This window comes from Pseudophryne corroboree, chromosome 12 (genome assembly GCF_028390025.1).
Source record: "Pseudophryne corroboree isolate aPseCor3 chromosome 12, aPseCor3.hap2, whole genome shotgun sequence".
In the NCBI taxonomy this organism is placed as follows: Eukaryota; Metazoa; Chordata; class Amphibia; order Anura; family Myobatrachidae; genus Pseudophryne; species Pseudophryne corroboree.
The window spans coordinates 36,904,979-36,930,427 of record NC_086455.1 but is presented as its reverse complement, the minus strand read 5'-3'; the positions used below and the strand labels follow the sequence as shown (position 1 = coordinate 36,930,427).

Sequence of the window (25,449 nt, the reverse complement as noted above, 5' to 3'; positions counted from 1 at the left end):
AATCCACTCTGCACGCAGGTGAGTTCGCTTCTTCTCCCCTTAGTCCCACGATGCAGTGAGCCTGTTGCCAGCAGGTCTCACTGAAAATAAAAAACCTAAAACTAAACTTTCACTAAGAAGCTCAGGAGAGCCCCTAGTGTGCACCCTTCTCGGCCGGGCACAAAAATCTAACTGAGGCTTGGAGGGGGGTCATGGGGGGAGGAGCCAGTGCACACCAGGTAGTCCTAAAGCTTTACTTTTGTGCCCAGTCTCCTGCGGAGCCGCTATTCCCCATGGTCCTTATGGAAGTCCCAGCATCCACTAGGACGTCAGAGAAATGTAAACGCAAAAAACCCCTCTCTCTACCTTTTGACCCTGTCGACCTAACGTCTGTCTAATACATGGATGGGGAATCTTTGGCCCTCCAGCTGTTGTTGAACTACACATACCAGCATGCCTTGCTACAGTTTTGCTATTTGGCCATGCTAAAACTGTTGCAGGGCCAAAGTTTCCCCATCCCTGGTCTAACATATGGTGTCTAACTACTGACTGTCTAACTAGACACTGTATCTATCATCTGGATACTATTACCTAGTACTACTTGTAATACACCCAGCTTTTTTGAATAAAACTACCTTGCTTTAAAATTATATTTGATTATGAAACCATAAATAAAATACTTCTGTATTTTGCTAAGACTACACATATACTCTCCAAATACCAAAATGTTATCAATATCTGAGCTGGTGAGGTAAAATCAGTGTGTTGATTTGACACGGAATGACCCCACATATAATGCATTAAAGGGCCTCATTCAGCAGCAGACACATTTGCAAAGCTGCACACAGGCAGCTTTACAAATGCGTCCACTGAAAATGCAAATGCAGAAGGTGGTGTCAGGCACTTCTTTGCTGCATTTTTGCGATCCCAGCGCTGCGACTGGTGTCGCATCCTGGGATCAACATCGGCAGGCCGGCCGTCGCAGGGGGCCTTGCAGACATTGGCATCACCACTTCCGGAGAATGGGGATGGCACGCCTCCTTTACAGGAAATGCTGCTCGTCCTCCGAACAGAACATGTAGAGGCTTGCAGAAGGCTGCATGCGATCATGCAGGACCTGCTCTGCCCATGCGCATAAGGGGGTCTACGCAGTAGCGATGCTTCCTGAATTAGCCCCTACGTCCGCTTTAGATTGTGTGCACTTGAAACAAATGGAAAAAAAAATTAATAAAAAAAAAATCGGTAAAAACTCCAGTGAGGAATCGCAATTTGGAGGGAAAATAGGCTCGGTGCAATAGTTTGTAGTGCGTCTCAGCGTAAGGTGCAGAAATTTCACGCAACATTTCATTTTTTATTTCTTTTTAATTGGCGAACACGAAAAATTGTTAATTTCACAAAGTATAAAAAAAAATATATATATATATATATAATAATAATAATAATAATAATAATAATAATAATAATAATTTGGGCAAATAAGATGAGAAATAAGCCAGGCACAACAGCTAAATATATTATTAGGTACCATCGATAAATTGCAGACATTATTAATTGAGGTTATGAGGCATTTTCCTCCATTTCAAAATAATGTAAGGTACTTACTTGCATGTTTGTCCGCTAAGGAAATAAGAGTGCTGGATATGTCTCTCCTCCTATAGAAACACACAACCTTCGCTTCTACATTTCCGTTTGCTGTCTATTAATGAAAAAGAGAGAATACTGAAAATTGTGCATTTCATCAGACAGGAAGTAGCTGAACGTTCAGTCATTTTAGAGGGAAACACTTCAGCATAAACAGAAATACAGGTTGAGTATCCCTTATCCAAAATGCTTGGGACCAGAGGTATTTTGGATATTGGAATTTTCCGTATTTTGGAATAATTGCATTCCATAATGAGATATCATGGTGATGAGACCTAAGTCTAAGCACAGAATGCATTTATGTTTCATATACACCTTATACACACAGCCTGAGGGTAATTGTAGACAATATTTTTAATAACTTTGTGCATTAAACAAAGTGTGTCTACATTCACACAATTCATTTATGTTTCATATACACCTTATACACACAGCCTGAAGGACATTTAATACAATATTTTTAGCAACTTTGTGAATTAAACATTGTTTTCTGATGGCTCATTGTACACAAACTAAGGTTTCACTATCTCACTCTCACTGAACAAAATTCCGTAATTCGGAATATTCCGTATTTCGGAATATTTGGATATGGGATACTCAACCTGTATGCAGTCTTCTGTTATGACATATGAAGCGGAATCAAACCGGGATCAGTACTAAATGCCGCCGGCCGGAATCCCGGCGGTCGAAATATCGACGCCGGAATCCCGACCACACAATCCCGACAGGGGTGGCGAGCGGAACGCAGCCCCTTGCGGGCTCGCTTCGCTCGCCACGCTGCGGGCACTGTGCTTCGCTGCGCTCGGCACACTATTATATTCTCCCTCTATGGGTGTCGTGGACACCCACGGAGGGAGAATATGTCGGGATTGTGGCGGTCGGGATTCCGGCGTCGGTATTTCGACCGCCGGGATTCCGGCCGGCGGCATCTTGACCGCATCCCATCAAACCTACAAATTATTGGTTATACACTGTAGTGCCACGTCCACTTGTGGTTATTACCACTGCGGCAACAGGAAATTTCTGTGTACACTAACACCTCTTTTCCAGCAAACTCAGCTCAAAAAGAGCTGCTCTTTGCGGAGCTGAGATTTCCGGGTTTTGGCCCCGGGAAGACCTCTGCAGATGCGGAAGTCGTAGGGGGGGTTACTGGGAGGGATCCAATAAGATTCCTCTAAAAAAAGAAGCCCATAGGCTTATCATCGGGTACACCAGGAGGAATCCGTAACAGATCCCTCTCAGGAACATTGTAAAAAGAAGCCCACAGGCTTCCAAAAGGGTAGCACCAGCTTCTCTGCCCCGGAAACCTGGGGTCACAGTGTTCGTACATATGAAAAGGCTGTAAAAACCAAGAAAATGTGGGTTTTACCGCATATTTCCTTTAGTTCATCCCACTTAAGGAGGTCATGCCCAGGATCGGCGGGATCCCAGGATTTTAGGGGGAAAGAAAAACGGCCGGCATTCAATCCCAGGATTGGGATTGCTGGATTTACCTGCTCCATTGTATTTTTAAAGCCGTGCAGCGTTGAGACTCGGACACTACGGTCACGCTGCGCAGTCTGCCGCCAGCACCAGCCGGACCGCAGCCGCCCACCAGCCCAGCACCCACCCATGATGAGGAGTATTTGTGTTGGGCGTTCAACTCAATCCCGGGTATCCCTAGAATCCAGAGATTGACTTTGTTTCAATACCGATACCCGGGATTGAAAATAAAACCCGGGATTAGCCTCCCTAATCCCACGCTATGTCATCTCCAAATGCCAGCAGAGGGAAGACCTGGCATAAACCCGCTTGAAACCGTGTTCAACTACACAGGTCGGATAGAGTGTCTTTGTTGTTTATTTGGATTGGGGGGGGGGGGGGTTGGTGGAAAAAGGATATTAATGACCAGACACAGGCACACTTCAAAACACTGGATGGATTATGGAGAGTCTAAACTGTAGGGTAAGATTTCGGCCTTTGGCTACATCATTCTTGACTGTTATTCCCTGTTCCTTCCATCTCTGAGTTGTAAATATATATATATATATATATATATATATATATATATATATATATATATATATATATATATATATATATATATATATATATATATATATATATTTATTTATTAAGATTTTACTTACCGATAAATCTATTTCTCGTAGTCCGTAGTGGATGCTGGGACTCCGTAAGGACCATGGGGAATAGCGGCTCCGCAGGAGACAGGGCACAAGAATAAAAGCTTTAGGATCAGGTGGTGTGCACTGGCTCCTCCCCCTATGACCCTCCTCCAAGCCTCAGTTAGGATACTGTGCCCGGACGAGCGTACATAATAAGGAAGGATATTGAATCCCGGGTAAGACTCATACCAGCCACACCAATCACACCGTACAACTCGTGATCTGAACCCAGTTAACAGTATGATAAAACGAAAGGGAGCCTCTGAAAAGATGGCTCACAACAATAATAACCCGAATTTTTGTAACAATAACTATATACAAGTATTGCAGACAATCCGCACTTGGGATGGGCGCCCAGCATCCACTACGGACTACGAGAAATAGATTTATCGGTAAGTAAAATCTTATTTTCTCTGACGTCCTAGTGGATGCTGGGACTCCGTAAGGACCATGGGGATTATACCAAAGCTCCCAAACGGGCGGGAGAGTGCGGATGACTCTGCAGCACCGAATGAGAGAACTCCAGGTCCTCCTCAGCCAGGGTATCAAATTTGTAGAATTTAGCAAACGTGTTTGCCCCTGACCAAGTAGCTGCTCGGCAAAGTTGTAAAGCCGAGACCCCTCGGGCAGCCGCCCAAGATGAGCCCACTTTCCTTGTGGAATGGGCTTTTACCGATTTTGGCTGTGGCAGGCCTGCCACAGAATGTGCAAGCTGAATTGTACTACAAATCCAACGAGCAATCGTCTGCTTAGAAGCAGGAGCACCCAGTTTGTTGGGTTCATACAGGATAAACAGCGAGTCAGATTTTCTGACTCCAGCTGTCCTGGAAACATATATTTTCAGGGCCCCGACAACGTCAAGCAACTTAGAGTCCTCCAAGTCCCTAGTAGCCGCAGGTACCACAATAGGTTGGTTCATGTGAAATGCAGAAACCACCTTAGGTAGAAAATTGAGGACGAGTCCTCAATTCTGCGCTGTCAGAATGAAAAATTAAGTAAGGGCTTTTATATGATAAAGCCGCCAATTCTGACACACGCCTGGCTGAAGCCAGGGCTAACAGCATCGTCACCTTCCATGTGAGATATTTTAAGTCCACAGTGGTGAGTGGTTCAAACCAATGTGACTTTAGGAAACTCAACACAACATTGAGATCCCAAGGTGCCACTGGAGGCACAAAAGGAGGCTGTATATGCAGTACCCCTTTTACAAATGTCTGCACTTCAGGCACTGAAGCCAGTTCTTTCTGGAAGAAAATCGACAGGGCCGAAATTTGAACCTTAATGGACCCTAATTTTAGGCCCATAGATAGTCCTGTTTGCAGGAAATGGAGGAAACGACCCAGTTGAAATTCCTCTGTAGGGGCCTTCTTGGCCTCACACCACGCAACATATTTTCGCCAAATGCGGTGATAATGTTTTGCGGTTACGTCCTTCCTGGCCTTGACCAGGGTAGGGATGACTTCATCTGGATGCCTTTTTCCTTCAGGATCCGGCGTTCAACCGCCATGCCGTCAAACGCAGCCGCGGTAAGTCTTGGAACAGACAAGGCCCCTGCTGGAGCAGGTCCTTTCTTAGAGGTAGAGGCCACGGGTCTTCCGTGAGCATCTCTTGAAGTTCCGGGTACCAAGTCCTTCTTGGCCAATCCGGAACCACGAGTATAGTTCTTACTCCTCTCCTTCTTATGATTCTCAGTACTTTTGGTATGAGAGGCAGAGGAGGGAACACAGACACTGACTGGTACACCCACGGTGTTACCAGAGCGTCCACCGCTATTGCCTGAGGGTCCCTTGACCTGGCGCAATACCTGTCTAGTTTTTTGTTTAGACGGGACGCTATCATGAACACTGCTGACAGTGCTATCACATGATTTTCCGCCCAGCGAAGAATCCTTGCAGCTTCTGCCATTGCCCTCCTGCTTCTCGTGCCGCCCTGTCTGTTTACGTGGGCGACTGACGTGATGTTGTCAGATTGGATCAATACCGCCTGACCCTGAAGCAGGGGTTTCGCTTGACTTAGGGCATTGTAAATGGCCCTTAGTTCCAGAATGTTTATATGAAGAGATGTTTCCATGCTTGACCACAAGCCCTGGAAATTTCTTCCCTGTGTGACTGCTCCCCAGCCTCTCAGGCTGGCATCCGTGGTCACCAGGATCCAATCCTGAATGCCAAATCTGCGGCCCTCTAGTAGATGAGCACTCTGCAGCCACCACAGAAGAGACACCCTTGTCCTTGGCGACAGGGTTATCTGCTGATGCATCTGAAGATGCGATCCGGACCATTTGTCCAGTAGATCCCACTGAAACGTTCTTGCATGGAATCTTCCGAATGGAATCGCTTCGTAAGAAGCCACCATTTTTCCCAGGACCCTCGTGCACTGATGCACTGACACCTGGCCTGGTTTTAGGAGGTTCCTGACTAGCTCGGATAACTCCCTGGCCTTCTCCTCCGGGAGAAACACCTTCTTCTGGACTGTGTCCAGAATCATTCCTAGGAACAGTAGACGTGTCGTTGGAATCAGCTGCGATTTTGGAATATTTAGGATCCACCCGTGCTGACGTAACACTACCTGAGATAGTGCTACTCCGACTCCTAACTGTTCCCTGGACCTTGCCCTTATCAGGAGATCGTCCAAGTAAGGGATAATTAAGATGCCTTTTCTTCGAAGAAGAATCATCATTTCGGCCATTACCTTGGTTAAGACCCGAGGTGCCGTGGACAACCCAAACGGCAGCGTCTGAAACTGATAATGACAGTTTTGTACTACAAACCTGAGGTACCCTTGGTGAGAAGGGTAGATTGGGACGTGGAGATAAGCATCTTTGATGTCCAGAGACACCATATAGTCCCCTTCTTCCAGGTTTGCTATCACTGCTCTGAGTGACTCCATCTTGAATTTGAACCTTTTTATGTAAGTGTTCAAGGATTTCAGATTTAAAATTGGTCTCACCGAGCCGTCCGGCTTCGGTACCACAAACAGCGTGGAATAATACCCCTTTCCTTGTTGTAGGAGGGGTACCTTGATTATCACCTGCTGGGAATACAGCTTGTGAATGGCTTCCAAAACTGCCTCCCTGTCGGAGGGAGACTTTGGTAGAGCAGCCTTCAGGAACCGGCGAGGGGGAAACGCCTCGAATTCCAGTTTGTACCCCTGCGATACTACCTGTAGAATCCAGGGGTCCACTTGCGAGTGAGCCCACTGCGCGTTGAAATTCTTGAGACGGGCCCCCACCGTCTCTGAGTCTGCTTGTAAAGCCCCAGCGTCATGCTGAAGACTTGGCAGAAGCAGGGGAGGGCTTCTGCTCCTGGGAAGCGGCTGCATGGTGCAGTCTTTTTCCTCTTCCTCTGCCCCGGGGCAGAAATTAGTGGCCTTTTGCTCGCTTGTACTTATGGGAACGAAAGGACTGAGTTTGAAAAGACGGTGTCTTTTTCTGCTAATGTGAGGTGACCTGGGGTAAAAAGGTGGACTTTCCAGCCGTTGCCGTGGCCACCAGGTCAGATAGACCAGCCCCAAATAACTCCTCCCCTTTATACGGCAATACTTCCATATGTCGTTTGGAATCCGCATCCCCTGACCACTGTCGCGTCCATAATGCTCTTCTGGCAGAAATGGACATAGCACTTACTCTTGATGCCAGGGTGCAAATATCCCTCTGTGCATCACGCATATATAGTAATGCATCCCTCAAATGCTCTATAGTTAACAATATATTGTCCCTGTCCAGGGTATCAATATTTTCAGTCAGGGAATCAGACCACGCGACTCCAGCACTGCACATCCAGGCTGAAGCGATAGCTGGTCGCAGTATAACACCAGTATGTGTGTATATACTTTTTAGGATATTTTCCAGCCTTCTATCAGCTGGTTCTTTGAGGGTGGCCGTATCAGGAGACGGTAACGCTACTTGTTTAGATAAACGTGTGAGCGCTTTATCTACCCTAGGGGGTGTTTCCCAACGCGCCCTAACCTCTGGCGGGAAAGGGTATAGTGCCAATAATTTATTAGAAATTAGCAGTTTTTTGTCGGGGGAAACCCACGCTTTATCACACACCTCATTTAATTCATCTGACTCAGGAAAAACTATTGGTAGTTTTTTCACACCCCACATAATACCCTTCTTTGTGGTACTTGTAGTGTCAGAAATGTTCAATGCCTCCTTCATTGCCGTGATCATGTAACGTGTGGCCCTACTGGACATTACGTTTGTCTCCTCACCGTCGACACTAGACTCAGTATTTGTGTCTGGGTCTGTGTCGACCCACTGAGGTAACGGGCGTTTTAGGGCCCCTGACGGTGTCTGAGACGCCTGGACAGGCACTAATTGATTTGCCGGCTGTCTCATGTCATCAACAGTTTTTTGCAAAGTGCTGACATTGTCACGTAATTCTTTAAATACGATCATCCAGTCAGGTGTCGACTCCCTAGGGGGTGACATCACTAACCCAGGCAATTGCTCCGCCTCCACATCATTTTCCTCCTCATACATGTCGACACACACGTACCGACACACAGCACACACACCGGGAATGCTCTGATAGAGGACAGGACCCCACCAGCCCTTTGGAGAGACAGAGGGAGAGTTTGCCAGCACACACCAAGCGCTATAGCTTATATATATATATATATATATATATATATATATATATATATATATATATATATATATATACATATACACATACACAGGGATAACCTTATATAAGTGTTACTCCCTTTTATAGCTGCTGTTTTTATTATTAGCTGCCAATAGTGCCCCCCCTTCTCTTTTTTACCCTGATTCTGTAGCAGGTCTGCAGGGGAGAGTCAGGGAGCCGTCCTTCCAGCGAAGCTGTGAGGGAAAATGGCGCTTGTGTGCTGAGGAGATAGGCTCCGCCCCTTCACGACGTCCTTATCTCCCGCTCTTTTCTGGAAAAATGGCAGGGGTTAAATACATCCATATAGCCCAGGAGCTATATGTGATGTATTTCTTTATTGCCAACCTAAGGTATATCTGTTATATTGCGTCTCAGGGCGCTCCCCCCCCCAGCGCCCTGCACCCTCAGTGACCGGAGTGTGAAGTGTGCTGAGAGCAATGGCGCACAGCTGCAGTGCTGTGCGCTACCTTAGTTGAAGACAGGACCGTCTTCTGCCGCCGATTTCACCGGACCTCTTCGCTCTTCTGGCTCTGTAAGGGGGCCGGCGGCGCGGCTCCGGGACCCATCCAGGCTGAACCTGTGATCGTCCCTCTGGAGCTAATGTCCAGTAGCCTAAGAAGCCCAATCCACTCTGCACGCAGGTGAGTTCGCTTCTTCTCCCCTTAGTCCCACGATGCAGTGAGCCTGTTGCCAGCAGGACTCACTGAAAATAAAAAACCTAAAATAAACTTTTATTCTAAGCAGCTCAGGAGAGCCACCTAGCCTGCACCCTTCTCGTTCGGGCACAAAAATCTAACTGAGGCTTGGAGGAGGGTCATAGGGGGAGGAGCCAGTGCACACCACCTGATCCTAAATCTTTTATTCTTGTGCCCTGTCTCCTGCGGAGCCGCTATTCCCCATGGTCCTTACGGAGTCCCAGCATCCACTAGGAGGTGACTATGGCTAGTTGGCTGGGTCAAAATGTGTCCCGTCTCCACTGCATACTTGCTGACATTTAGAAGTTTTCTTTCAGCCAGCACACCCAGTTGAAGAAATTTAAAGTGCACTGGCTCCTTTGGACCCGTATATACCCCATCGTACTAAGGAGCCAGTGCACTTTAAATTTCTTCAACTGGGTGTGCTGGCTTCTCCCTTCTATGTCCCCTCCCACAGGCAGTTATATTTAAAACCGTGCCCGAAGGAGAAAGGACATACTTGAGAGAAGGAACATAAGTATGGTGAGATTTAGACACCAGCACACCAAAACATAACCGGGCTGGCAACAGAAAACAGCAACAGCTGAACAGGTAACACATAACAGAGAACCTGCAGAAAGTCACCGCACAGAGGCGGGCGCCCAATATCCCTTATGGACTACGAGAAAAGGATTTACCGGCAGGTATTTAAAATCCTATTTTCTCTAGCATCCATAAGGCATATTGGGGACAGATTTAGTACAATGGGGATGTCCCAAAGCTTCCAGAACAGGCGGGAATGTGCGGAGACTGCTGCAGCACCGCCTGCCCAAACTCAGTATCCTCTTTGGCCAGGGTATCAAATTTGTAGAATTTCACAAAAAAGTGTTCTTCCCCGACCAGGTAGCCGCTCGGCATAGTTGCAAGGCAGAGACTCCACGGCAGCCGGCCAGAAAGAGCCCACTGACCTTGTAGAGTGAACCTCCAACAGGCCGACACATGGGCCTGCTGGATAGAAAGCCTAATCCGGCGAGCAATAGTCTGCTTTGAAGCAGGACAACCCTTTTTCTGCGCATCATAAAGCACGAATAAGGAATCAGTCTTCCTCACCGAGCCGTGCGCCTGACATAGATTTTCAAAGCACGCACAACAGCCAAAGACTACGGAGGAGCCGAAGCGTCAGAACAAGACGGAACCACAATAGGTTGATTCAGGTGGAATGCGGAGACAACCTTCTGCAGGAACTGCTGTCTAGTCCGGAGCGCCGCTCTTTCCTCGTAAAAGACCAAGTAGGGACTTTTACATGATAAGGCCCCCAATTCTGAGACGCGTCTAGCAGAAGCCAGGGCCAATAACATCACTGTCTTCCATGTGAGGTACTTGTCTTTTACCGTCATCAGAGGCTCAAACCAGGAGGACGGTAGAAATTTCAACACTACAGCCAAAGCCATAGGCGGCACAAAGGGAGGTTGTATGTGAAGTACCCCTTGTAAGAAGGTCTGAACTTCTGGCGACACAGCCAATTTCTTGTGAAAGAAAATTGAGAGAGCGGAAATCTGGACCTTAATGGAACCCAGACGTAAGCCCTTATCCACACCAGCCTGCAGGAAACTGAGGAAACGTCCCAAGTAAAACTCTGCAGGTGGATACGTGCGTTCCTCGCACCAAGAGACATATCTCCTCCAGATATGATCGTGTTTTGACGTCACAGGTTTTCTGGTTTGCACCATAGTTACGACTTTTTTGGAAAGCCCTTTGTGAGCTAGGGTGGGTTCCGCTCAACTTCCATGACGTCAAACGAAGCCGCCGTAAGTCTGGGTAGACGAACGGCCCTTGCTGAAGAAGCTCCTTTCTTAGCGGCAGAGGTCAAGGGTCTTCTATGGACATGTCCAGAAGAGCTGCATACCACGCCCCTTGGGGCCAATCCGGCGCAATCAGGATTGCTTGTACTCTGATGTCTGATCCGCTGGAGCACCCTTGGGAACAATGGAATCGGAGGGAATAGGTAGACCAGACGGTAAGGTCAAGGCGACGTAAGCGTATCCACTGCACTCGCCTGAGGGTCTCTGGTTCGCGAGCAGTAGCAGCAAAGTTTCTTGTTGAGGCGAGACACCATCATGTTGATCTGCGGGTATCCCCACATGTCGACAATCTGTTGAAACAGCTGAGGATGTAATGCCCAATCCCCCTCGTGGCGACTCAGGAAGTCCGCTTCCCAGTTGTCCACTCCTGGAATGAAAATTGCGGACAGCGCTCTTGCATTTCTTACCACCCAGAGAAGTATTTTTGACACTTCTCGCATGCAGGCCCTGCTTTTCGTCCCTCCCTGTCAATTGATGTATGCCACTGCCGTGGCGTTGTCCGACTGAACCTGGATCACCTGATCCCAGAGTAGAGGGGAGGCCTGAATCAGAGCATTGTAGATAGTACGAAGTTCCAGAATGTTGATCGGAAGTAGAGTCTCTTGGGCAGACCACCTGCCCTGGAACTGCACCACCTGGGTGACATCTCCCCATCCTCTCATGCTCGCATCCGTCGTGAGGAGGATCCAATCCTGTATCCCGAAACGCCGACCTTCCAGCAGGTTGGAAGACTGTAACCACCACAGGAGTGAAATCCTGGCCTGGGGTGACAGCTGAATCATCTGGTGCATCTGAAGATGTGAACTGAACCACTTGTTCAGGATGTCCAATTGGGAGGGTCTGGCATGGAACCTTCTGAACTGTATCGCCTCGTACAAGGCTACCATTTTTCCCAACAATTTTATGCAATGATTAATGGGAACTCGAGCAGGTCAGAGAACCATGCGAACTATCTCTTGAAGTGTTCTCGCCTTGTCCTCTGGGAGGAACACTCTGAGCTACAGTATCTAGTATCATACCCAGAAACAGGAGCCTTTGACACGGTTCCAGTTGAGACTTCTGTAGGTTGAGGATCCACCTGTGGTGAGACAGAAGTTGGATAGTGCGATCTATATGGAGCAGTAGAAGCTCCCTGGAACTTGCTTTTATCAGGAGATCGTCCAGGTAAGGAACAATGTTGACCCCCTGGACTGAGCTGGAACATCATTTCTGCCATCACCTTCGTGAACACCCTCAGAGCTGTAGACAGGCCGAAGGGCAACGCCTCAAACTGGTAGTGATCGTTCAGTAGGGCGAACCGCAGATAGGCCTGATGAGGTGGCCAAATTAGGATATGTAGATAGGCGTCCTTGATATCCAGGGACACAAGGAATTTCTGTTCCACGCCCGTGATCACCACTCTCAAAGATTCCATCTTGAATTTGAAAACCTTCAGGTAAGGATTCAAGGACTTCAGATTCAAAATGGGTCTCATAGACCAGTCTGGTTTTGGCACTACAAACAGACTGGAGAAGTAACAATGTCCTTGCTGAAGCAGGGGTACTGGAACAATGACCTGGGACTGGACCAACTTGTCGATGGCCAGTAGTAACGCAACACGCATCTTCCAAAACTGGCAAGCCTGATTTGAAAAATCGTTCGGGGGGAGCACCGTCGAACTCCAGCTTGTAACCCTAAGAGATCAGGTCCCTTACCCAGGCATCTTGGCAGGAACCGTCCCAGACGTGGCTGTACTGCCGTAACAGAGCTCCCACCACGAGATCCCCTCGGGTTGGGTGGGCACCGTCATGCCGAAGTCTTTGTGGAAGCTGAACTGGTGCTCTGTTCCTGAGAGCCAGCAAAGGCCGATTTCTTAGGTTTACCTCTGGAGCCTCTAGCTGCATTGGAAGCACCCCGGGCCCTAGAACGAAATCTGGAGGACCGAAAGGAATGAGTAGACAGTCCCGGGTAGGTACGCCTAGCAGGCGGAGCCTCAGAAGGGAGAAACGTAGATTTCCCAGCAGTAGCTTTGGAGATCCATGCATCCAATTCAGCTCCGAAGAGTCATTCACCTGTGAAGGGAAGAGATTCCACATTACGTTTGGAGTCAGCGTCTGCCATTCACTGAGGCAACCATATGGCCCTGCGCGCAGACACAGCTACAGCAGTGGTTCTAGCATTTATATTGCCAATTTCTTTAAGGGAGTCACAGAGGACTTTTGCCGTGTCCTGAATGTGTTTTAGGAAAGTTACAGTAGTAACCAAGGTCATATCATCCGAAAGACCCTCCTGAATCTGAGTAGCCCATGGATGAATGGCATCTGTCATCCAGCAACCAGCAATGACCGGTCTTTGAGCTATACCTCAGTAGGCAAACTGAAGGATGGAAACGAGCATGTGATGCACCAAAGAAAACATGGCTAAAGCAGGCTGCCCAAGACCTTCAACCACGGCACTTCCATATGAGGATGCCAAGCATGCCACACTAAACCAATCCCAGTGGTGTGTAGTGATTAAAGATTTCCTGCCTTTGGCTGTCACAGTGCCGGCAGGCTACCATACTGGCACTAACTACAATTAAGTCTAAGTAATACCCTTTACAGACAGAAATCACGGCAATTACCTGGCACTTCTGTGCCGGGTCGTTTTGCCGGTCTCTGTCTGACCCCCCCCCCCCCCTTTCACACAGGAGCAAATTACCGGGTCAACAATTTCAACCCGGTACTTTGCGGATCAATGGAGAACTTGCCCATGACAACCAACCAATCAGCACTGAAGTAACATTTATAAAAAGACAACTGTACGGAGCAGCCGATTGATTGCCATGGGCAACCACAGGCTCACTTCTCCACTTTTTTCACTGCTTCATGGAGGCACCCCCGAGTGCTTTTATGTTTTCTATGGGTTTGACACTATGCGCTCTAGCAGCTCTGACAACCTGACCGCTGGTTCTACATTATATTGTTACAACTTGCAATATAAAGGTTTAACACCAAGTAACGATAAAGTCAATGTATTAATGAACTGCCTGTAAAATTACCCAGGTAACAGTGTTATTACAGTAATAAAAAAAGCACACACTAAAATAAAGCAGAATAAGGGATATACGGTAAAACAGAGGAAACTACTCCTTTGAAGCAATGTAAATACAGCAGCTCTCATTACATTTGTACAGGTTAAATAAACAGAATAGTTAGAGGATAAATGCCTGTGGAGGTCAATAATACAGAAACAATATCACATATTTACCGTTAACTTATTACAGTCTATTCAGCTAGATTACACGGTTGCCAAATTAACTACAACTAAGCAAACACCTACAGCGACATTACACTGCCAGGAAAGAGTGCAGGAGTACATTGGGGCTAGTTCAGGCCCGATCACTGCTGTACGTTTTCGCACAGCGGCCGATCAGGTCTGAACTGCACATGCGCCGCAGTGCGCACGTGCATGCTAGAGATGCTATCGGCATCTCAGCCCTGTGATCGCCTCTGCCTGATTGACAGAAGGGGCAGGCCGGTGGCGTTTGGCGTGCCCGGACTGCGTGGGGGGTGGGCTGTGCATGATGACCCGGGATGTGACAAGTAGCTCCCTGCCAGCGCCCAGGAGCTGTGCAGGTAGGCAGCTACTTGTCAAGTACAAAAGCATCGCCGCTGTGCAATGCTTTTGTACTTGTGCGGGGGGGAGCTCATTTCTTCTATGGCCTTGGTGTACCACTAGATGCTTAGAGAAGTATGGAGTCTATGCAAAAAAATAATCTGTACCACAGTCGAGAGAGGTCTCGTTACCTTATTTATTAAACCACCCTCATACATACAGTATTAAAATCAGACAACAAATTAAGTTTACTCAAATACTACATTACGTGAACTGCTCCGTCGGGCACCATCCAGTGGCCGCCGCTGCTCAAAACACCTGAATTCCCCCCATAGAGGCGAGAAGCAGCATTAGCCTTTTAGTGTGTGTGTGTGTGTGTGTGTGTGTGTGTGTGTGTGTGTGTGTGTGTGTGTGTGTGTGTGTGTGTGTGTGTGTGCGCGTGCGTGGCTAACCTTTTATAAATACAGATGCTGTATATCTGTAATGGTCAGGCTATAATGATGCTGCACTGGGTGTAGTATGGAGGGTCGACAGTGTCTAAGTCGACCACTATTGGTCGACAGTAAGTAGGTCGACATGGGTTCGTAAAGTGACCGGGAACCCTAATTAGTGCAACGCGTCCCCTCGAGCTTCAGGAAAGGTGCCTCGCTCCACTCGGCACAGGTTACCGTTCCCAATTGTAGTCCATGTGGATCGTAAAGTATGAAAAAGTTCAAAAAAATGGAGAAAAAAAATGTTTCCATTTTTTGAACTCATGTCGCCCTTTTGTCATGTTGACCTAGAACATGTCGACCTACTTATTGTCGAGCTAGAGACCAGATACCTGCTGCACTATATACACTAGTACTGGCACGTCCAGTCCTCCTCACACAGCTCCCGGCCAGTCTGGCGGGTAGGAGGATACCAGTAGCCACCAGCAGGTGGCCAGAGGGGTCTGGGCATAGCCTGTGAGGGGTGTGGGAGGGGCGAGCACAGGATCCCGCCACTCCATTGGCAGGCAAAATAAGAATTTACTTACCGATAATTCTATTTCTCGGAGTCCGTAGTGGATGCTGGGGTTCCTGAAAGGACCATGGGGAATAGCGGCTCCGCAGGAGACAGGGCACAAAAGTAAAGCTTTTACAGGTCAGGTGGTGTGTACTGGCTCCTCCCCCTATGACCCTCCTCCAGACTCCAGTTAGGTACTGTGCCCGGACGAGCGTACACAATAAGGGAGGATTTTGAATCCCGGGTAAGACTCATACCAGCCACACCAATCACACCGTACAACTTGTGATCTAAACCCAGTTAACAGTATGATAACAGAGGAGCCTCTGAAAGATGGCTTCCTAAACAATAACCCGAATTAGTTAACAATAACTATGTACAAGTATTGCAGATAATCCGCACTTGGGATGGGCGCCCAGCATCCACTACGGACTCCGAGAAATAGAATTATCGGTAAGTAAATTCTTATTTTCTCTATCGTCCTAAGTGGATGCTGGGGTTCCTGAAAGGACCATGGGGATTATACCAAAGCTCCCAAACGGGCGGGAGAGTGCGGATGACTCTGCAGCACCGAATGAGAGAACTCCAGGTCCTCTTTTGCCAGGGTATCAAATTTGTAAAATTTTACAAACGTGTTCTCCCCTGACCACGTAGCTGCTCGGCAGAGTTGTAATGCCGAGACCCCTCGGGCAGCCGCCCAAGATGAGCCCACCTTCCTTGTGGAATGGGCCTTAACAGATTTAGGCTGTGGCAGGCCTGCCACAGAATGTGCAAGTTGAATTGTGTTACAAATCCAACGAGCAATCGACTGCTTAGAAGCAGGAGCACCCAACTTGTTGGGTGCATACAGTATAAATAGCGAGTCAGATTTTCTGACTCCAGCCGTCCTTGAAATATATATTTTTAAGGCTCTGACAACGTCTAACAACTTGGAGTCCTCCAAGTCGTCTGTAGCCGCAGGCACTACAATAGGCTGGTTCAGGTGAAACGCTGATACCACCTTAGGGAGAAAATGCGGACGCGTCCGCAGCTCTGCCCTATCCGAATGGAAAATTAAATAAGGGCTTTTATAAGATAAAGCCGCCAGTTCAGATACTCTCCTGGCCGAAGCCAGGGCCAGTAACATAGTCACTTTCCATGTGAGATATTTCAAATCCACATTCTTTAGTGGTTCAAACCAATGGGATTTGAGGAAATCTAAAACTACATTTAGATCCCACGGTGCCACCGGAGGCACCACAGGAGGCTGTATATGCAGTACTCCTTTGACAAAAGTCTGGACCTCAGGGACTGAGGCCAATTCTTTTTGGAAGAATATTGACAGGGCCGAAATTTGAACCTTTATAGATCCCAATTTGAGACCCATAGACAATCCTGATTGCAGGAAATGTAGGAAACGACCCAGTTGAAATTCCTCCGTCGGAGCACTCCGATCCTCGCACCACGCAACATATTTTCGCCAAATACGGTGATAATGTTTCGCGGTGACTTCCTTCCTTGCCTTTATCAAGGTAGGAATGACTTCTTCTGGAATGCCTTTTCCTTTTAGGATCTGGCGTTCAACCGCCATGCCGTCAAACGCAGCCGCGGTAAGTCTTGAAAGAGACACGGACCCTGCTGGAGCAGGTCCCTTCTCAGAGGTAGAGGCCACGGCTCGTCCGTGACCATCTCTTGAAGTTCCGGGTACCAAGTCCTTCTTGGCCAATCCGGAGCCACTAGTATCGTTCTTACTCCTCTTCGCCGTATAATTCTCAATACCTTTGGTATGAGAGGCAGAGGAGGAAACACATACACCGACTGATACACCCAAGGTGTTACCAGCGCGTCCACAGCTATTGCCTGCGGATCTCTTGACCTGGCGCAATACCTGTCCAGTTTTTTGTTGAGGCGAGACGCCATCATGTCCACCATTGGTTTTTCCCAACGGTTTATTAGCATGTGAAAAACTTCTGGATGAAGTCCCCACTCTCCCGGGTGAAGATCGTGTCTGCTGAGGAAGTCTGCTTCCCAGTTGTCCACGCCCGGGATGAATACTGCTGACAAAGCTATCACGTGATTCTCCGCCCAGCGAAGGATCCTGGCAGCTTCTGCCATTGCACTCCTGCTTCTTGTGCCGCCCTGTCTGTTTACATGGGCGACTGCCGTGATGTTGTCCGACTGGATCAACACCGGTCTTCCTTGAAGCAGAGGTTCCGCCTGGCTTAGAGCATTGTAGATCGCTCTTAGTTCCAGAATGTTTATGTGAAGAGACTTTTCCAGGCTCGTCCACACTCCCTGGAAGTTTCTTCCCTGTGTGACTGCTCCCCAGCCTCTCAGGCTGGCGTCCGTGGTCACCAGGATCCAATCCTGTATGCCGAATCTGCGGCCCTCCAATAGATGAGCCTCCTGCAACCACCACAGGAGAGATACCCTTGTCCTTGGCGACAGGGTTATCCGCAGGTGCATCTGAAGATGCGACCCTGACCATTTGTCCAACAGATCCCTTTGAAAAATTCTTGCATGGAATCTGCCGAACGGAATTGCTTCGTAAGAAGCTACCATTTTTCCCAGGACTCTTGTGCATTGATGTACAGACACCTTTCCTGGTTTTAGGAGGTTCCTGACCAGGTCGGATAACTCCTTGGCTTTTTCCTCGGGAAGAAAAACCTTTTTCTGAACTGTGTCCAGAATCATCCCCAGGAACAGCAGACGAGTTGTCGGCATTAATTGGGATTTTGGAATATTCAGAATCCATCCGTGCTGCTTTAACACCTCTTGAGATAGTGCTAATCCCATCTCTAGCTGTTCTCTGGACCTTGCCCTTATTAGGAGATCGTCCAAGTATGGGATAATTAATACGCCTTTTCTTCGAAGAAGAATCATCATCTCGGCCATTACCTTTGTAAAGACCCGAGGTGCCGTGGACAACCCAAACGGCAGCGTCTGAAACTGATAGTGACAGTTTTGTACAACGAACCTGAGGTACCCCTGGTGTGAGGGGTAAATTGGAACGTGGAGATACGCATCCTTGATGTCCAAGGATACCATAAAATCCCCTTCTTCCAGGTTCGCTATCACTGCTCTGAGTGACTCCATCTTGAACTTGAACTTCTTTATGTACAGGTTCAAGGACTTCAGATTTAGAATAGGCCTTACCGAGCCATCCAGCTTCGGTACCACAAATAGAGTGGAATAATACCCCTTCCCTTGCTGTAGAAGAGGTACCTTGACTATCACCTGCTGAGAGTACAGCTTGTGAATGGCTTCCAAAACCGTCTCCCCTTCGGAGGGGGACGTTGGTAAAGCAGACTTCAGGAAACGGCGAGGTGGAGACGTCTCTAATTCCAACCTGTACCCCTGAGAAATTATCTGCAGGATCCAGGGATCTACCTGCGAGTGAGCCCACTGCGCGCTGTAATTCTTGAGACGACCGCCTACCGCCCCCGAGTCCGCTTGAGAAGCCCCAGCGTCATGCTGAGGCTTTTGTAGAAGCCGAGGAGGGCTTCTGTTCCTGGGAAGGAGCTGCCTGTTGCTGTCTCTTCCCTCGTCCTCTGCCTCGTGGCAGATATGAATAGCCCTTTGCTCTCTTGTTTTTAAAGGAACGAAAGGGCTGCGGTTGAAAGGTCGGTGCCTTTTTCTGTTGGGGAGTGACTTGAGGTAGAAAGGTGGATTTCCCGGCCGTAGCCGTGGCCACCAAATCCGATAGACCGACCCAAATAACTCCTCCCCCTTATACGGCAAAACTTCCATATGCCGTTTTGAATCCGCATCGCCTGTCCACTGTCGTGTCCACAAAGCTCTTCTGGCCGAAATGGACATAGCACTTACCCGTGATGCCAGTGTGCAGATATCTCTCTGTGCATCACGCATATAAAGAAAAGCATCCTTTATTTGTTCTAACGACAGTAAAATATTGTCCCTGTCCAGGGTATCAATATTTTCGATCAGGGACTCTGACCAAACTACCCCAGCACTGCACATCCAGGCAGTCGCAATAGCTGGTCGTAGTATAACACCTGCATGTGTGTATATACTTTTTTGGATATTTTCCATCCTCCTATCTGATGGATCTTTAAGTGCGGCCGTCTCAGGAGAGGGTAACGCCACTTGTTTTGATAAGCGTGTTAGCGCTTTGTCCACCCTAGGAGGTGTTTCCCAGCGCTCCCTAACCTCTGGTGGGAAAGGGTATAAAGCCAATAACTTCTTTGAAATTAGCAGTTTTTTATCGGGGGCAACCCACGCTTCCTCACACACGTCATTTAATTCTTCTGATTCGGGAAAAACTACTGGTAGTTTTTTCACACCCCACATAATACCCTGTTTAGTGGTACCTGTAGTATCAGCTAAATGTAACATCTCCTTTATTGCCAAAATCATATAACGTGTGGCCCTACTGGAAAATACGGTTGATTCGTCGCCCTCACCACTGGAATCAGTGCCTGTGTCTGGGTCTGTGTCGACCGACTGAGGCAAAGGGCGTTTTACAGCCCCCGACGGTGCTTGAGGCGCCTGGACAGGCACTAATTGATTGTCCGGCCGCCTCATGTCGGCAAACGACTGCTTAAGCGAGTTGACGCTATCCCGTAATTCCACAAATAAAGGCATCCATTCCGGTGTCGACTCCCTAGGGGGTGACATCCTCATATTTGGCAATTGCTCCGCCTCCACACCAATATCGTCCTCATACATGTCGACACACACGTACCGACACACAGCAGACACACAGGGAATGCTCTATACGAAGACAGGACCCACTAGCCCTTTGGGGAGACAGAGGGGAGAGTCTGCCAGCACACACCAAAAAGCGCTATATATGACAGGGATAGCCTTATGATTAAGTGCTCCCTTATAGCTGCTTTTTATATAAATATATAGCCATTAATATGCCCCCCCTCTCTGTTTTACCCTGTTTCTGTAGTGCAGTGCAGGGGAGAGACCTGGGAGCCGTCCTGACCAGCGGAGCTGTGACAGAAAATGGCGCCGTGTGCTGAGGAGATAGGCCCCGCCCCTTTTTCGGCGGGCTCGTCTCCCGCTATTTAGTACATTTAGGCAGGGGTAAATATCTCCATATAGCCTCTGGGGGCTATATGTGAGGTATTTTTTGCCTTTTAAAAGGTTTTCATTTGCCTCCCAGGGCGCCCCCCCCCCAGCGCCCTGCACCCTCAGTGACTGCCGTGTGAAGTGTGCTGAGAGGAAAATGGCGCACAGCTGCAGTGCTGTGCGCTACCTTAGAAGACTGCTGGAGTCTTCAGCCGCCGATTCTGGACCTCTTCTTGCTTCAGCATCTGCGAGGGGGCCGGCGGCGCGGCTCCGGTGACCATCCAGGCTGTACCTGTGATCGTCCCTCTGGAGCTTCATGTCCAGTAGCCAAGAAGCCAATCCATCCTGCACGCAGGTGAGTTCACTTCTTCTCCCCTCTGTCCCTCGTTGCAGTGATCCTGTTGCCAGCAGGAATCACTGTAAAATAAAAAACCTAAGCTAAACTGTCTAAGCAGCTCTTTATGAGAGCCACCTAGAATTGCACCCTTCTCGGCCGGGCACAAAAATCTAACTGGAGTCTGGAGGAGGGTCATAGGGGGAGGAGCCAGTACACACCACCTGACCTGTAAAAGCTTTACTTTTGTGCCCCGTCTCCTGCGGAGCCGCTATTCCCCATGGTCCTTTCAGGAACCCCAGCATCCACTTAGGACGATAGAGAAAATATATAAAGCAGCAGATTGTTATCTGCCTGCTCCTCAACAGTTTCATCTGCAGCCCCAACACAGACCCCTCCTACTCCACTGCTCACCCTATACAGTGTCTCACCTCTTCCTGCCAGACTGATTCACCTTCTTCCACCACCGGTAAGTGGCCATACGTGACCCCTTATGCCTCCACAATAAGCGCTACGGGACAGTCGGGTGTTTTCTGCAGCTATTTGTTGCCAAGTCCCGGGATGGCAAGTAACATAGTAACTAAGCTGGAAAAAAAAAGACAATTGTCCATCGAGTTCAACCTATTTGTGGTCTCCTATGCAGTCTTATTATAGGACTAGTTATTTTTATGTTAGGACTAGTTATATTAACTATAATGCGTGCCTACGCACCATAACCCTGAATATCTTTATCCAATAGGAATTTATCTAACCCATTCTTAAAGGTGTTGACTGAGTCCGCTGTTACTACTCTCTCAGGCAGGGAATTCCAAACACGGATTGTCCTTACTGTGAAAAAAACTTTTTGCCTCAATGTGCGGAAACTCCTCTCCTCTAACCTAAGCGAGTGACCACGTGTTCTCTGTGCTGATCTTATAGAAAACAGGTCCCTTCCAAGCTCTGTGTATTGACCCCTTATATATTTGTAGATGTTGATCATGTCCCCTCTTAGTCTCCTCTTTCCCAATGTAAACATGTCTAGCCTTGCAAGCCTTTCCTCATATTCCAGCGTCTCCATGCCCTTGATTAGTTTGGTCGCCCACCCCTGAACCTTTTCTAGCTCCAGGATATCCTTTTTGTAATATGGTGCCCAAAATTGTACACAGTATTCAAGATGAGGCCTCACTAGTGATTTATATAATGGCAGTATAATACTCTCGTCCCTTGCATCTATTCCTCGTTTTATGCATGCTAATATCTTATTAACCTTCTTTGCTGCACTCCTACTTTGGGTACTGCTGCTTAATTTGTTATCTATGTGAACCCCCAAGTCTTTTTCCAGTACAGAATCCCCTAATATTACCCCATTTAGTATGTAGGTGTTATATTTGGTCTTGCCCCCACAGTGCATTACCTTACACTTGTCTGTGTTGAATCTCATTCTCCATTTTGCTGCCCATGCTTCCAGTTTAGTGAAGTCGTTCTGAAGAGACTCAGCATCCCCCTCCGTAATTTATAACTTTACACAATTTGGTATTGTCTGCGAAAATTGATACCATGCTCTCTAGACCTACTGCTAGGTCGCTGATGAAAATGTTGAACAAAAGTGGTCCAAGTACAGACCCTTGTGGCACACCACTTAGTACTTTGGTCCAATTTGAAAATGATCCATTGACCACAATGCGCTGCTCCCTATTATCTAACCAATTACTGACCCAAGTGCATATTGTGCTCCCTAGACCTATTTCTTGTAGCTTATAGATAAGACGCATGTGTGGTACAGTGTCGAAAGCTTTGTCAAAGGCTAAAAAGACTACATCCACCTACTTACCCTGATCCAGGTTCGCATTTACTGTTTCATAAAAGCCAAGTAAGTTGGTCTGACATGATCTGTCCTTCACAAATCCATGTTGGTTCCTTTTAATTACCTTATTTGCTTCAAGGAACTTTTGAATACTGTCCCTTAGAATACCTTCCAATACTTTCCCCACTATAGATGTAAGACTAATTGGTCTATAATTACCTGGTTCAGCTTTGCTCCCCTTTTTAAATATCTGCACTACCTCCGCTATACGCCAGTCTTTGTGAACCATACCCGATTTAACAGAATCCATGAAGATCAAAAATAGAGGTCTTGCTAGTTCAGCGTGCAGCTCCATAAGAACCCTCAGGTGAATTTCATCGGGACCAGGTGATTTATTAATCTTTAACTTTTTTAATAGGTCATAGACTACCTCCTCACACAAATAAGCATTTAGCAGTGGGACATTATCTTTGTTGAGATTTTGTGTTGGACCCAGAATTTGGTCCGCTCTGGTAAATACCGTTGAAAAAAAACTTGTTTAGTTTGTTTGCTATGTCATTATCATTTTTGATTAAGACTCCCCTCTTGTCCTTTAAAGGGCCTTTACTCTCCTTCTTTAGTCTCTTGCTGTTGATGTACTTAAACATTTTTGGGGGATTCGCTTTTCTTTGCTACTAGTTTGTAACCTGGGGTTGCAGCATAGTTTATGGAGGAGGGGTGGAGTGCGCAGTATATGGTGGGAACAGTATATGGAGGAGGGGGTGCCCTGTATATAGAGGGCACTATATTGAGGGGTATGGGGATGCAGTGTGTATATAGGGGCAGTATATGGTGGGGGGGTGCAAAACATGGAAGAGGATGTGGGTGCAGTGTATATAGGGATTGTGTGCGTGTCCATGTCGCACAGACTATATTGAAAAAAATCTGCATCTCTCGCTCTCCCCAGTCCCCATCTAACCCAACTCCTCCTTCCTCTCTCCCCCACCCATGCCCCATCTGTCCCTACCCACCTCTCTTGCTAGTCCCTATCTGGGTCAACCCTCCTGCCATCTTTCTTTCTTCCCCAGTCCCTATCTGCCCCTACCCCAACTCTCTCTCTCCGTATACAACAAGTGTGATCAGTATAATTATTACCAGCAGCAGGTTAGGAGGAGGCTGTAACATCTCCCTGCAGTTTCACTTTCGATTTGAGCGGTGTCAGCTTCCAGCACACAAAGATATCATTTGGACTGTGTGGCTGCCTCTAGTGGCCATCAGCACACATGACAGAGGTGAGGAGCAGACTTTGCTTTTATTAAATAGGATAAAGGTTTAAATCACCTTTGAAAGCAAAAAAAGGTTTTGCTTTGTGACCACCAGCTCTAACTCCATATATTTTAAAACACTTGTTTTTACACCTCTGTTATGCACTCTGTATATATCTGTAATCTGCCCATTTTGTAATTGACCGGTTCAGATTAAGATTTTAAATGTGTAATAAAAAGTTTAGGTTTAAAATACTACAGAGTGCATTTTCCAGCACCCCACTATCATATAGTCACCCCGAGTCACAGCAGTAGCTGCACCAACTCACAGCAGACATTAAGAGGTCACATCTTTGGAAACTGTCTAGATCAGTGTTTCCCAACCTCGGTCCTCAAGGCACACTAACAGTCCTGGATTTAGTGCTACCCCTACTTGAACACAGGTGACTTAATTAGTACCTCAGTTATTTTGATTTAACCATCTGTGCTGAAGCCTGGATATCACTAAAACCTGCACTGTTGGTGTGCCTTGAGGACCGCGGTTGGGAACGCCTGGTCTAGATAGAATATTTTTAATCAAAATCGTTGCCCCATAATCAGTCTTGGATTCTGTAACCATTGTCGCTGCCAGTTTTCATTTCAATTACAGAAATCTTTTTAGATTATTCCTGCAAGAACTGGGATTTTCTTGGATCATCATCAGGGTCACATTCTCAGCTACCTCTAAACTTCATTGCCTCATGGAAGAGCTTGATAATTGCCGTGACATAGTCAACTGTGAGGATATACCTCCATACCAGCAACAGACAACAGCTGGCAGAGCATCATAAACCACTGACCACTGCACGTTCGTCTTAATTGCTACAATCAGTACTTTAGTGAGGGTCAAATCCATGAATTAGATTAGAATTTGGTTTACCCGATGGTGCAGTTCATCAGTTTCTACTCCTCTAACCCAGGGCTCGATAAATTTTTTGCAAATCTAGGAGCCAGCTGAAAAGTTTGGGAGCCAGGCTATCATCAGCAACCAAAATATAAGAAACTTCGATAGGACACCTTTTATGCATCTTTAATGCCCATCAGGCTTCCCCACATGCCATCAGACCCAGATACTTGTCCATCTCTGATCACATGTCATAGTATGCCACACCCCAGTGCCCCCAATCTATCGGTGTGTGTATGAGGGGTGGGGGTAGCAGAGAGCACATATAGGAGGGATCAGTACACAGCATTGCACAAGGGGCCTAATTCAGACCTGATCGTAGATGTGCTTAATTTAGTACATCTGTGGTCAGTCTTCAGACATGCAGGGGGATGCTCAGCACATGCTAGTCCGCCCCGCATGTCAGGCCCGACACCCCCACCCCCCCCATACTCAAGTATTGGAAGAGTAGCTCTAAGCCAGCGCAGCTCCTGCGCACTGGCAGGAAGCTACTAGTCGCTGCTCGGGTCGCAGCGGCTGTGTGTGACATCACGCAGCCACCGTCCGCCCCCACAACGGTCCGGGCACGCCTGCGTTGCCGGGGCCGCGTCCCCTTAACGGTGGCCAAACGC

The 25,449-nt window shown here is 47.7% G+C and overlaps 1 protein-coding gene across 10 annotated transcripts in view; it reads right to left on the bottom strand.

Annotated features, from left to right (window-relative positions):
* MTA1 (metastasis associated 1) overlaps positions 1–25,449 on the bottom strand; it is a 298,988-nt gene that overhangs the window by 240,425 nt on the left and 33,114 nt on the right. For all 10 annotated transcript variants that reach the window (XR_010190411.1, XM_063947327.1, XM_063947328.1 and 7 more), the window contains exon 3: positions 1,582–1,675. Coding sequence is in view for 9 of the 10 variants with exons in the window: in XM_063947327.1 (XP_063803397.1) it covers positions 1,582–1,675 (94 nt within the window). In the remaining variant the exon portion in view is untranslated. The remainder of the gene's footprint in view (positions 1–1,581; positions 1,676–25,449) is intronic.